This window comes from Tenrec ecaudatus, chromosome 1 (genome assembly GCF_050624435.1).
Source record: "Tenrec ecaudatus isolate mTenEca1 chromosome 1, mTenEca1.hap1, whole genome shotgun sequence".
NCBI lineage: Eukaryota > Metazoa > Chordata > Mammalia > Afrosoricida > Tenrecidae > Tenrec > Tenrec ecaudatus.
This window is the reverse complement of record NC_134530.1, coordinates 107,494,436-107,508,955: the sequence shown is the minus strand read 5'-3', so window position 1 is coordinate 107,508,955 and position 14,520 is coordinate 107,494,436. Positions and strand designations below refer to the sequence as shown.

General features: G+C 37.9%; 1 protein-coding gene across 3 annotated transcripts in view; it reads right to left on the bottom strand.

Annotated features, from left to right (window-relative positions):
• Positions 1-14,520, bottom strand: part of MIGA1 (mitoguardin 1) — an 89,578-nt gene that overhangs the window by 12,129 nt on the left and 62,929 nt on the right. For all 3 annotated transcript variants that reach the window (XM_075557450.1, XM_075557461.1, XM_075557459.1), the window contains 5 exons: positions 11,882-11,982; positions 4,631-4,749; positions 4,293-4,365; positions 3,554-3,640; positions 1,939-2,037 (listed from right to left, as the gene is read on the bottom strand). In XM_075557450.1, coding sequence (XP_075413565.1) covers positions 1,939-2,037; positions 3,554-3,640; positions 4,293-4,365; positions 4,631-4,749; positions 11,882-11,982 — 479 coding nt within the window. The remainder of the gene's footprint in view (positions 1-1,938; positions 2,038-3,553; positions 3,641-4,292; positions 4,366-4,630; positions 4,750-11,881; positions 11,983-14,520) is intronic.

The following is a 14,520-nucleotide window of genomic DNA, read 5'->3' as shown; positions in this document are numbered from 1 at the left end:
GTCGCGGCATTCGGAAGGTTGAGGACCACTGCCCTGGATCTTTGTGCATTTCATTACAATGCTTTCATTTGTCTGTGAGCTGCTCTTTTAAAGTTTTCTGTCCAGCGCTTCAACTCTGTAATTTCCCCCTATGCTTTAGCTACTCCACGTTCCGGAGCGTCTCAGTCTCTTCTGGCATCCACGTTGGCCTTTTCTTCTTTTCTGTCTTTTAAATGCTTTTCTCCATGTAGGACGTCCTAACTCTGAACGGATGTTTGCAGCGGTTTTGCCTCATTTTGAATGGAGCCTCCTAGGCAAGGGAAGATCCTCAAGTCTGGCTCCTCCGACATCACTCAAGCCGACTGAGATGCTGCTCTTCTCGGTTTATATTGATGCTTCCCAGCTCACTGAGGGCTGCTCTCCTGGCTCTCTGGCTGACAAGGTTCTGCAGCTATTTGTACAGTTTTCCGTGGTTAACCCCCCAGAAGAGGACCGCTTATTTCTTCTTCCTCTTCTCAAACTCTGATGAAATCTGGTTGTCCTGCTGATATTTACAACACTGATGGTATGTGTTCCACTATCACAGCAAAACACAAGCCGCCACAGAAAAGAGGTGACTTCTTACCAGTTTATTTAATCCAGTAGATATGAAGCTCTTATTCTTTCATTCACTTATACATAATGTACTAAGTAGGCACTCAATTTTCTATAATAAGCAAAGTAGAGGTAGAGACCTCAGTATAGTGAGGAAAACAATAACAAAATAATCCCATAAATATGCAATTATATACTTTAATAAACGCAATTAAGGAATTATGTGAACTTATGATAAATATCCAGGTCTAGACTGGAATCCTCAAGATATTGCGGCATCTCAGGCAGAGGAAACACCTACTAAAGCCTGAAGTGAAAAAGAACTAGATGGTGAAGTGGAAAGCGTGCTGTGCTCTCTGGGACTAGAGAGGCAAAGGAAGGGCAGAGCCCACAGGGCGTGTGGCCATGGATAGGGACTTTAGCTTTGATCCGCACAGTATTTTAGGGTTAGGGGAGGGTAGGAAGAGGGAGACAATCAGATTTGTATCCTTTAAAAGATAATTCTAGTAGTAATGTGGAACATGGAATAAAGAGGAGAAAGAGTAAATCTTGGGAACAGGAGAGTAGGCAGGAAAGACAAAAACTACGGATATAATTTAGGGAAAAGGTTGTAGCTGCTTAGACCACGATGGGTATGGTAGAAAAAGGAAACCAGAAAAACATAAAACAGTTAAACTTGACAAAACCTAGATGCGACTATGATAGGTGGAAGACGTCCAGAGAGGTGTGAAGGAACATTGCTGCCCTGCACGACTATGTGGACGTCATTTTAGCCCTGGAGTCAGGGAACTGTGGAGAAGGACGGTCATGCCTCCTTAGCTTTCATTCTAGATGCCTCCCAGCTCCTTGTAAACACCCTCACTGCCGACTACTTCTTCCCCGTCAAAGGCCAGTTTAATCACCACTGTCTTCCATGAAGCCTTACAAGACTTTTCCCAGCAGACTTAACAGTTCCTTTCCTGTGATCCTTTGTGCTTCATACACGATCTTAAATTACCTACAGTATTACAAAGTAATGTGTCTATCCACTGAGGACATCAATTTACGTTACCTTGTAATATCTTTCAGCAACAAACAATACCTTGCACAGGCCACCATTTCCACTCTGATGGGGTCTTACCAATGATTTTTGGGCATAAAGAAGGAGTTAAAAAGGAAAGCTTTTTTAAAAACAATTCTTTTCAACTGGAGTCTCAATATACACACAGCAGTTGCTAGTGTTTGTAAGTTTGTTGGAAGGCATGTTATCATAGTAATAAATAATTGGATCACTATAATTTAATAAGGACATAGTAACAGTGGCCTCAATTAATATAAAAGCTTTGTGCAAATAAGAATGGATATTATAAAAAAAATTGAACTTACACCTCTAGCAGCAAGTTCCATTTCAGTACTATCCCAGTGATCAGTCTGTTCTAGAAAGTAGATCATTTCATCAAAAACATCTTCAAACTTCTTTGGATTCTGCAAGAAAAAAGTATACTTTAATTTTAACTCAGTGTATGAAGCTTAGGTCTACAAAGCAACTAAGTTATTCTTTAAGGAAGTGCATTGGATCTTCATTCTATTAGATAAATGAATTAAATCAGTCTCAAGGTACGCCAAGTTCATTTGCTTTAGTGTTTTATTATTCTAATATTGTACAGAAATCAAAACTAAGGCTAGCAAGATATCATAAGCAAACTGCTTAAAAATATATAAGCAAACTGCTTACTGCTTAAATATATATGGCTACATCTACTCCTTGCTTATCCACTACCTCTTTATCCAATGATTTTATTTATGACTATATAAAAAATCTACTATCTGACTGTTTTGATAATTAATGATGCATATCTGGCAGTAACAAATGCCAGTCTAAGCTCAGAATAACATTCATGTGGTTAAGGTCATGTATCAACTTGGCTGGAAAACAAATGACTCTCAGTGGTTTGGCAGGCGTAAAATGTCAAGATGTAATCGGGCAGTTACGTAATAAGGAAGTCATTCTCCATTTTGTTCTATAATGTGGTCATCCTCTAATTGCGCACAATACCTATTTTCACATAACAAACTGATCTTCCAAACCAAACTAGGTCAGCAAGTAAAGACTGGGTTAGATTGGCCCTTAAGACAAATTGGTTACAGCAGATAATGTGTAATATTTTTTATTCAGTTCTGCTCTTGGGAGACTATAGTTCACATTAGTGTTTTCCAAAAGAGCAGAACTGAATCAAAGGCATCACAGGTTATCTGCTATAAGTCATTTGATCTTAAGGATTAATCTACACCCAGCCCTTAAGAGTGGAGAGCAATATTCCTAGCAACCACGCAGCTACCAGCTTGCTGCACTGCACCCTTGCACTCTACTTTGTTGCACTGCAGTGGCTTGTGTGCTGCAGTGGTGCTGGAAGAAATGCCACTGGGACTTCAAAGATCAGCAGGACCACTTCCTGATGTAGACTCGTTTCTGTTGTGGACTAACTTCAACAGAACTTCCGCACGAAGATTGGCTAAAAGAAGGATTTGGTTCTTATCACCTTAATGACGTTCTTATGACGGCGTCTGTCTTATTCAATCCCACAAAGATTAGTACAGGCAATTCGATTTATATTTCCATATTTCTAAGATTTATACTAATTCTTGAAGCCCAGTTAACCAATGGGATTGAGAGAGACAGGAGAGAAAGTATTTGTAGAGAACATAGTAATAACAATGCAGTTATCATAGATCTGATGATGCTTCTTACTGTGACATCCACAGGCTTTATGGCAAATTGGGAATGATTTTTGAGAAAAACTTGGTCACACTGTGTGGACTTTTTCATAGAAAATAACGCTACCCAAGTACAAATCAATGTGTTTGGGTTACTTACTTTTAATATGTGACCTTTTGCAACCAACTACAAGATATTCTTATTCTATAAAAAATTTTAATATATTTAATCTTAAATTGAATAAAGACAATGACAATAGAAAACTTGCTAACAAATCAAGTTTACCTTTTGTGCTTTTACAAGTAAAGCTGATAAAATTTTCCTTCCACTCTCAGCAAGGAACATCCTGTTGGCTGTTTCTGAAAGAATTACCTGTAAAAATCCAGCCACAGCCAATGAAAAATGAGATCTATAATTAATTTAAATGAACGTCAATATCTATGGAATCTATAATAAATAAGTCTAATAACAGTTAAGGTACTATATGTGGTACTACTATTTGTTCAGGCTGACCATATGAAAAATCTTAATTTACTAATATTGAAAGACTTCTTAAACTCTTTAATTAAAAATAATTATAAGGAGGCTAATCTGCATTTAAGTTATGTTCAGCAAAAGATTAGAAAGTCTAAAATAAAATGTATATAGCCTCAAACATAGGAAAAAAGATATTTTTATTAATATTATTATTTCATTTTGGAAAAGAAAGTATTTCACAACTAATTGTTGACAAAATCAAGAACACATACTAATTTGAAAATGTAAAAAAAAAAAAAAGATTCTTAAATGTCCTGTTCTGAAAAAGTCTGGTGGGCCTGGGAAGCCATGGGTAAGCAAAATGAGACATAGGCACGGATCCAGGGAAGTGGCAGGGAGGAACAACAAACTGAATAGCCATCCGGGACAGGAACAATAAAAAGCAAGGAGTTAATCTGTTTATATGCAGCTTAATTCTAGAGTGTGAGGGTGAGAATGGATGATTGGTTGGTTGAAGTCACTTAGTGTTAATATATAATAATAATACCTGAAAAGCCTGTCGAATACAGTGAAGTTTGGCAAGAAAATCACTGTCTCCGAGGCACTCCAACATTTCAGTTCTATGTAATAAATGGGAGAAAACTGTTAAGCTGGATTCAAGATCAAGCCGACTACAAATTTGGACTCAAACAAGGCTTAATCTCAGGATCTTAATATAAAACACATGTCTTCTCAATGCTGACAGAGTCAGAACATGCAAAAAATTTTAACTTGGATCAAAAAATAATTTCTTCCTATTCTCAGGAGCATTTTTAATAAATATCAAATAAACATAGCAACAGTACTCTAATGTTTTTCCTAAAAACAAGCAAATTGAAATGGTACCTAAGCACTCTAGAATAAATCCTTCCTTCTTCAACTAAATGCATGGCTTCTTCATAAAAAGGGCAGTGGCAGAGAGACTCTAGGCTGTAGGTATGCTGTGCTTCCCTCTGCTCTGCAAGCTAAGAAAAGAGGGGGTTAAACAGACCGAACTCATCAAAGAAGAAAAGCATGACAGAAAACAAATTTTGCCAGTGTCTAAACATTAAATTGGTTAAACTATGAAAATCATTGAACAAGATTTACAACTAATAAGATCTTATTTTTTAAAATTCAGTGGTAAAAACTAAATATGCTTAGTTTTTTTAAATCCAACCACTTACATGCATAGAATACAGAGAAAAACAATATTCTATAGCTATTGGGGCGTTAGGAGTCAAAACTGACTTAGTGGCACTGAGTTTGGTTTGGGTTAAGCATAAACAACTACTACAAAGGACAACTTTATTATCAAGAAGTGCTTAAAATGTACGCACTGCTTACTTTTCAATATGGTTAGATTTCAAAGAAACTTTGAAAATTATCTGTAAATCAGTGTTATGCAAAAATGAGGATGTATAAGCCCACATGGAAGAAACACACCAGCCTGTGTGATCATGAAGTGTCGACAGGATCAGGTATCAAAAGATCCAAAACAAACAACTATATTGAAGCGAACGAGGGAGGGGTGGGGGGTGGAATGGAGACCCAAAGCCCATCTGTAGACAACTGGAATACCACACAGAGAGTTATAAAGAAGGAATGATTCAGCCAAGGCACAGTATAGCACCGACGAATCACAAACCATTCCTCTAGTTCCTCAATACTTCCTCCCCCAACTACCATGAACCAGATATAACTTACAAATGTGGCTAGACTGGAGAACACACATGGGTACAGACAATAGCTCTTGACACATGGAATTCAGGAAAGATAAACTCCTCAGGAACAGTAGTGGGAGTAGCACTGTATCATGAGGGTGGGGGGATGGTCAGGGAGGGGGGAGGGTGAAAAAGGGGGAACCCATCACAAGAATCGATATATAGGCCCCCCAAAAGGGGACGAATAACAGAAACGTGGGTGAAGGGAAACAATGGACAGTGTAAGATATGAAATAATAATAACAATATATGATTGATCAAGGATTCATGAGGGTGGGGGAGGGAGGGGAAAAAAGAGGTGCTTATTCCAAGGGCTCAAGTAGAAAATGTTTTGGAAATGATGATGGCAGCATATGTATAAATATACTTGATACAATTGATAGTAGAATGTTATAAGAGCGGTAAGAGCCCCCAATAAAATGACTTTTAAAAAAAGGAGGCTGTTTGATGATTTCCCGCTAACCTAAGAGGGAGGAGAAGAAACTAGTTACCACACAGAGTATTGGAAAGATAGGTTATCAAAAGGATAAACCTGACTTGAATGGTTAAAACCTTGTGAGTTGATTCCTTCCTCTAATGCACATTGGGCCTGATCTGGTTTACAACATTTTCTGTGGCTTTGGGTTTTTGTTTCTTTTTCAGATTGGGGTTTTTCTCAGATGTATTTTATCATTGGGGATAACCCTCTTGAATTTTTGTTAGAAGTTTTTCTGTTTTTCAGTATTTAAAACCCAGGATTAACGATCCTAAAGAGACAGTAAGTAGAACAGGGCTTCCTGGGGGGTGCAGTGGGGTGGAGTGAGGGTAGAGACGAGATGATGGCAAGGGGTTCAGGAAGGAAGAGCATGTTTTGAAATCGGCGGTGGTAGCAGTGGTACAATCAATACTGCTCGATGTGACTGAACTCTGGAATGATATATCTGTATTAGTTCACCAATAAAACGGTTTTGGGGGAAAAAGGAGGATGATCGTATCAGATCACAAAGTGAAAAATGACTACATTGCTGCATAGCTGCCATATGGCATCATTACACACCTGCCACATTCTACCACTCACCGCACCCTTCCACTGCCAAACTGCCGAGAGCCCGGCCCAGGCACGTGGGTACACAGCGAACCAGCACAGCCAATGCCGGCCTTATAACTTGGCATTTACTACTTCCAGATGTAAATTCTTAAATAGTTGGATAGATTTTTTTTTTACTATGGTCTTAAATGTGAAATTTTAGATGAGTTAGTTGATAAAATAAAGAGTTAATTTATTAGTACTCATGATTATTAATGAAAAATTGCACAAAATTGTTGTAATAACCTTAATTTGGATAGTCTAAAAAATGCTTTTCTTTTTTTTCCTTTTCCAGGGTACATAACTAGATGATTTACTTTAATATTAGCAGGGACCAAATTGAAAACTGATCATGAAAATGAAGATAAAGCTTTATTTTCCTGAAGAAAATATTTGGGGGAAGAAACTTTTTTTTTAAAGATATTTATTTGGAAGAAAAAAAAACAAAAATAAGATATTTATTTGGAAAACAGCCTCTTACACAGGTTTTGTATCTATAGTTTTACCGTTAATGACACCGATAATTTAGATTCTTGGGTTAATCTTTGCAAAACAAACACAGACATGCTTCTCTAGTTAGCCTAACAACTCTACAAATGGAATTTCCGTCTTCTGACAGTTCATTAAAAATAACTAAAGACACCACAGCCAGCTAAGCAAAAAAATCTTTGTGGAGGTCTTTGATTTCTCAGAACCAGATGAACCATTTAAACGACACTCTGTGGTGTTTGCTTCGTTTTGTTTTAATGACCGTTTATTTAGATGTAATTCATATAGCACAAAGTTTACTCTCTCAAGTTACCCAACTCAGTGAACTTTAGTCAACCCTCCCTGTCCTCTCCCAGCTCCTGCCAACGACAAGTTTCTCCTTCTGTAGATTTGCCCATTATAAGAATTTCATGTAAATGAACAAAAACAATATGTGGTTTTCGAAACAACCTGGTGCCGGCATAGCAATCGATATATGGAACAATGGAAGAGAACTATACGTTGACCTGGCAAAAGGTATATGACAGGTGCATTTACAACAACAAAACGAGTGCTGCTGAGGTATGCATGCATAAGCAAAAACCTCATGGAATTTGAATTTTTTTTGCTCTGGAAGTTTAGGGTCATAGTTTCAAGGAACAAAGCGGCTGATTAATCTAGGACTTGTTCAGTGCTTTTGTTCTACCTCTTAGTTCGTTGAATATTGCCTGGGGTCTTAAATGTTTACAAGTGGCCACCTGGGTACAAAAATTGGTCTCTTCACCTGGAGCAACTGAGGAAGGAGACGAATCAGGAATAGGAGGTTGTGGGATACGCTGTAAATTGCTCTCTGAACAATGGTCTCCTTTGATGTGAGACCACAAGAACTGGATGGTGCTGACTATTATCACTGAATATTTTGCTCAGAGATTTCATAGAAGAATCCTGATCAGAAAGGGGTAAATACAGAGTTTCAAGTTCTCCTGGACTTTACGGTAAGATTCTCATGTATTGCTATTCTACGTACCCAGCAAGATGAAAGTTAGATTAATCTCTAAGATAATCTTTAAACTGTAAATAAATATTCTCTAAGTCTTCTTAAAATTAGTTTAATTGGTGAGAAATGTTTGCCTTGAGCATTATGCTCTTTTAAGATCTCTGTATCTAAGATCAAATTGACAACTTCATCTCAGAAGGGAAGATAGAAACCCTGTGGCGAGTGGATTTATGTCGCTGAGAGGAAACTATTTCAGAAAAGGGGTGGGAATGGTCGCACAATCTGAAGAGGGCAACCTGTCACTACACGATACAAGTACAAACTATCACATTGGTGTCTGTTTGCTGAGTATACATATTCCTAGCAACAACAACAAAAGAAATGAAAAACAAACAATTTACCTTTTTGGTGGATCCCATCTTCCACTTCACTCAAGCCACACCCATTAACCGTGTGTTTCGCCCATTGCTGTGACCTCCCTCCTTGAGCCTCCCCACTTTGTCAAGCTCCGAAGGCTGTTCCTTTTGGTAAGAAGGTCTTTGTTTTCTTTTTCCTTTACAACAGTGGTCCCATACTACATTTGTCCCTTTGTGATTGGCTAATTTCGCTCACTCTAATGCCCTCCCATGTCGTGGCTTCATCATGTTTTTATGGATGCATAGTTTCTCATGGTATGTATGTAGCAACGTTTCTTTCTTTCTTTTTTAATTAATAATTTCATTCACACCTCTTACAGCTCTTATAACAATCCATACATCCATTGTATTAAACACATGTGTACATATGTTGCCATCATCCTTTTCAAAACATTTTCTTTCTGGTTGAGCCCTTGGTATCAGCTCCTCTTTTCACCCCCCTTCCCCCCACTCTCCCATTAAAGATAGTAAATCTCTAATAAATTATAAATTATTATTTTCATATCTTACGTCATCCACTGTCTCCCTCACCCACGTTTCTGTTGTTCATTCCTCTGTGGGCGTGGAGGGTGGGGTAAGCAGCGTTTCTGAACCCATTCTCTTACTGATGTTATTTAGGTAACATGCATCTTCTTGCTATTTGGAACAGTGCTGTGATGAACATGGGTGCGCCTACGTCTATTCATGCCAGGCTCTTCTTCAGGATATATACCTAGCAGAAGGATTACTGGATCATATGGAATTTCCTATTCCTCTTTGTTTGAGGTAGGGCCAAATCATTTTCCACAGTGGTTGAACATATTTAAAGTTCCAATAGCAGTGTCTGAGGGTTCTAGTCTCTCTTTAGCCTCTCCTGCATTTATTATTTCCTGGGGTTTTTTGAAGATGGTTGCCAATGGCAGTGTCATTGGAAAATGGTAATGTCCAGGGGGGAGAAGGGAAATCAAGGAGCGGGAAAGGGCTAAACTGACGGGCACTTTGATTAGTAGTTTAGATTAAAGTATATAAAATTAACAATCTGAAATGGAAACTCCCACATAGGTTACAATTAAGCTCTCTACATAAAACAATGTATGTGAAATAGTAATAAGAGGGGAACAAATCTTATTTGTTGGCTTTGCTAAAAATTATTATTTATTTTTGCTTTTGTGAATTCATTATTTAAATAACCCTCCTAAAATAGGCTTCCAGTTGGGAAAATACATCTTTAATAATTTGATGTTAGTCTCTCTTCAATCACCCCACCACCCACCCTCCCAGGGGAAACCAGGTACACTGTTAGGAAGATACGCCAGCTCTCCTCTGGAGAAGTCCATGTGGTGGAAACCATGTGAGTTTCCTGTTAGCAGGCAGTGACCCTAGAAGCACATCCCCAGCCCCACACAAGCCTGAGGGTCAGTGCTACCTCAGTCTTCACAGACGACGTCAGGCCCCGACCACCAGCACAGACCCCCGACCGCCCAAACACTCGACACACAACAGCAAGATCCCACATGCTTTATCATTACATCGCTAAGTGTGGGGCTACTTTTCCACCCAGTAACAGACAACACAAGTATCAACAATCACTACAAAATTATAACTTCTTAGACAGAGGTATCAAACTGTGAAACCATATGCTCTGACCCTCCTGCAGCCAGGCCTGTAGATTTTGGGAGAGGTGTTTTCATCTTCCTAACCCTTCCCCAAGGAATTCTGTGCTTTTTAAGTTATACCTTGTAGAATGGCAGTTTGGCCATCTTTGAGGGAGTCAAATCATATTATTAAAATGTTCTTTGAGGTAAGGTTTCCCAAAGAAATTCTTGTAGGATCGCCCTTATTTAGTACCCTAGCAGAATGAGCAAGTGTATTGCTGTGATACCCCTCAGTTAACCTTTCTTGATCTTTCTCTCACCAATCCACTTTTCCTTTTTCTTCAGGTAAGCCTCCCTGTTAATCCTGTATCCGTCCAGAAAAATCAATCAATCTCAGAACACAATAAACACACCATTCTGGGTTGATCTCTAGGTCTTGAACTTAGCTTTAGTAGAAATACTTTTTGATTTATCCTAGACAATTCTTCTCTCACCAAAACATGCAAAAATATCATAATTGCAGTAATAAAAAGATACAAAATGTTCCCTTTAGGAGAATCCTAAAATTTCTATAGTAAGCTCAATTAGGAGTAATAATTCTTAAAATTCTTAAGAAAAATGGATTCTGTAGCTAAAAACGAACTTCTTTACAATTCGCATTTCCACCTGTTACAGGAAATCTCTTTAGCAGAGGGGAGGGTTAAACAAACAAATAAACAAAAGCTGATTCCAGCTCCTGGCAGCACTGCAGGGCTTCTGATGCTGCGAATCTCCCGAGCACATAGCTTCGACTTTCTCCCTCAGAGTAGTTAGCAGTCCACTCCTTACCCAGAAGCACCACCAACACTTCTGAGACAGTGCAATGCAGCAATATCCTAAGCTTAAAGGGATTTTTAAAATTTTGAAAAAAGCTAAGTAAAAGTCAGAGACCACAGATTGATTGTATGCTATGCTTCCAGATAAGCGAAAAGTCCAAATAGGACGTCTGTCATGACAGAAAAGATTAGTGGTTGCCAGGACCTAAGAGTTGGAGGGGAATAGAGAAGTGGTATGTATGGAGTTTCTTTTTGGGGTGATAAAACTATTCTGGAATTAGCAATAAGGTGATGATGGCAAAACGCTATCACTGAGTTGTACTCTTTAAAAGAGTGTCTTATGTAAAAAATAGAACTGTTATGAAATAAAGGACTTTTCAGGGGAAAAAGTGACTGTTCGACAGAGCTTTATAGGAAAATCTTGCTAACTTCTTTCACAAAATACTGACTTAACATAGGGAAAGTCTATGCCAAAAATTGCCTTAGTCTAAATATACAGGCAAGAAATCTTTCTGGTAATTCTGAAAAAGCTTTCAAATGATCAAAAACTGTTAAACTTCCCAAAGTATTTATTTTCGGATTTTCCTAATTAAAATGGTTTTCTTTAATTTTATTTTAAGTGCTTAGCATATAGCAAAAAGACAAACTATTTGACAAATATTTCTTGTAACAGAGAAGACTTTACTTTGAGCAGTCACACTCTAACATCATACATTTCTACTCTAGAGGCATTCTTGAAGTATGGTTAGGACATACAGCCTTTCTTGTGGATATTCACGTATGAAGAAGAGCTTCCAAAAGTTCATGGAAAAATGGAATGGAATTTTCTGTGAACTCTTTGAAGCCTTTTTGTATTAATGTGCCAAACTTTTGGAATTTAAACAGCAAATTTAGAGTAAGTACAATGAACTTGAACAGTTTTGTATGCATTTCTGTATTCCTGGTGTTTGCCAAATGGCAAAGGCTATATAAATGGCCACTGAACTGAATTACAGCATAATGTTAACATTGGATTCTCAACAACAAAAAAGTCCTCCTTAGGAACACACATGTCCTACCTCTGCACCTGAAGCAAATGAATCAGTTGATGTGATGCTCAAAGTGTCTCTCAGGCCAAAGTCATCTGAACTCGCCTTCATGGTGATCTCTGTATCTTTATCTGCAAAGTAAAAGGCAAAAGGTTCAGAAGCAGGCCTTTCATATTCTATAGATATTATCTCTACTTCATTCTTTACTCCCAGATCTAAAAGGAAAGCAATACAAATGAATGGGACATAATCTGAAAAGACTCTTAAAATATATTATTTAATTGATTCTGAAACACGGTCAAGCAGGGGAGACTGTGCTATATCGCAAACATTGCTTTTTAATTCACAAAAGGATTAAAACTACATGTTTTCTTAAAAGAAAAAAGGTTTGTAGGTAAATAACTTAAGTTGTATATAAAAACTGGGATTGGATTATCTGCTGGTAAAACGAACAAATACTAGAGCTGGTTTAAAATAGCAATTAGTTGAAAGTGGATAAGTGGTGGTACTTGTTCAAATCACTTGAATTCATACTATAAAATGTGATTTAGTCAGTCACTTAGGGTGAGCTGAATGATTACAAGTCACAAAGGTATATGGGAGTCCGTTAGTCCCAATGATCTACTTTGAAAAACTGAAAGGGGCAAAAATATGAGGGGTTACCTGCTCATGGCCCCACTTAAAAAAAAAAAGCCCGATTTTTTTTCAAAGCTATGTACTTAAATTTTTTTACAAAACAGCCTTATCACCTTTACAGTACTCAATATTACACTTAATACATTTAAAGTCAAGAGTTTGGAACCAATTTTCTACCATGTGCAGCTACGCTTGAGAGAGAATACGTCAAACTTGGTATAAGTATAAAAACCAATCATATAAGAAACATATCTTAAAAACGGATTGTGATAATGCCTGCACAACTCTTTTTGACATGTTTACATTACAGAATTCTACGATGTGGGAAATATGTCAATAGCTGTTTTTTAAAAGACTCTTTCCTACTTTATTTTTAGTGTCACCGGATCTGATATTTTAAGTATTAAGCCTCCAAATTTAAACAATTTTCTTCTGATAATGTTTAAGCGATCCTCTTAAAATTTCAACTTTTTCAAGTTACAATCATCTTTCTACTAATTTACTAGTATGTCAAAATTTAAAGTTAGATTATTTTAATTTTTAAATAGTGGGTTAAAAAATCATTTTATTGGTGGCTCATACAACCCATCACAATCCATACATCCATTATTGTGTCAAGCACATTTGTACATTTGTTGCTATCATCATTCTCAAAACATCTGCTTTTACTTGAGCTCTTGGTATCAGATCATCAGTTTTTCCCCTCCTTCCCCCACCCTCCCTCAGAAACCTTGATAATTTATAGATGATTATTCTTTTTTCATGTCTTACACTGACCAATATCTCCCTCCACCCACTTTTCTGTTGTCCACCGGTTTAAATGTAGATCATTGTGATCGGTTTCCCCTTCCTCCACCACTTTCCCCTTACCCTCCTGGTATCTCTACTCTCATTATTCGCCCTGAGGGGTTTATCTGTCCTGGACTCCCTGTGTTTCCAGCTCTGATCTGTACCAGTGTACATCCTCTGGTGTACCCGGATTTGTAAGGTAGATTTGGGGTCATGATAGTGGGGATGAGGAAGCATTAAAGAACTAGAGGAAAGTTGCATGTTTCATCAGTGCTATAATGTACCCTGACTGGCTTGTCTCCACACTCTGACCCTTCTGTAAGGGGACATCGAGTTGCCTACAGATGGGTTTGGGGTCTCCACTCCACATTCCCCCTCATTCACAAGGATATGATTTTTTTTTAAAAGACACCGCCTTTTCATTTATTTAGCACAAATAAAACTCGCAAATGGGTCGTCTGTTCATTTTCTTTGCTGCTCAGCCTGGCGCTGGGATTGGTGACTGATGGTCAGTTGGGCTGCTCATTCTACGAAGGCTTTGGGATTCTTGGAGGAAACGTGGTGAGCGATCTCTGCATAGTAGGATTTGTTGCACATCAGCAGCACTTCCAGTTCCTTGACACTGTGGATTAGGAACTTGCAGAAGCCACTGGGCAGCATGTACATTTACATATGTACATGCCTGTATTTAAACCTCTATAAATACCCTTTGCCTCCTAGTTCTTTCCTCTATTTCCTCTGACTTTTCTCTTGTCCCACTAGCATGGTCAGCCTTCATTTGGGTTTCAGTAATTCCTCTCGGTTACATTGCACTTGATCAAGCCCTATCAGACCTCCTACAGTTTTTTTGTTTTTACTAACTCTGACCACCCATCCAATACCACCCAGTAGAACTCTACTCAGAGCCTGTAAAGAATTTTTAGTCTGTAAATCTTTACAGGAGCAGATAGTCTAATCTTTCTCCCACATAGTGACTGGTGGGTTTAAGACATGTACCTTGATGTTTGCTGTCCAACACCTACCTGACATTTAACAGGGCTTACTTATATATTTAGTATGGAAAAGATAGATACTGTACTAAAAAGTAATTTTCCATTTAACTAGAATAAAACCACAGTTGTTTTGCGCTCCATGAATACCTACAAAACTGATAGTTTTGGATACCTAATCATACCCTCAAAATCCCATAATTCTCCACTCAGTGAATATATGATTTAAACATTATAATACACACTTTAATAAAT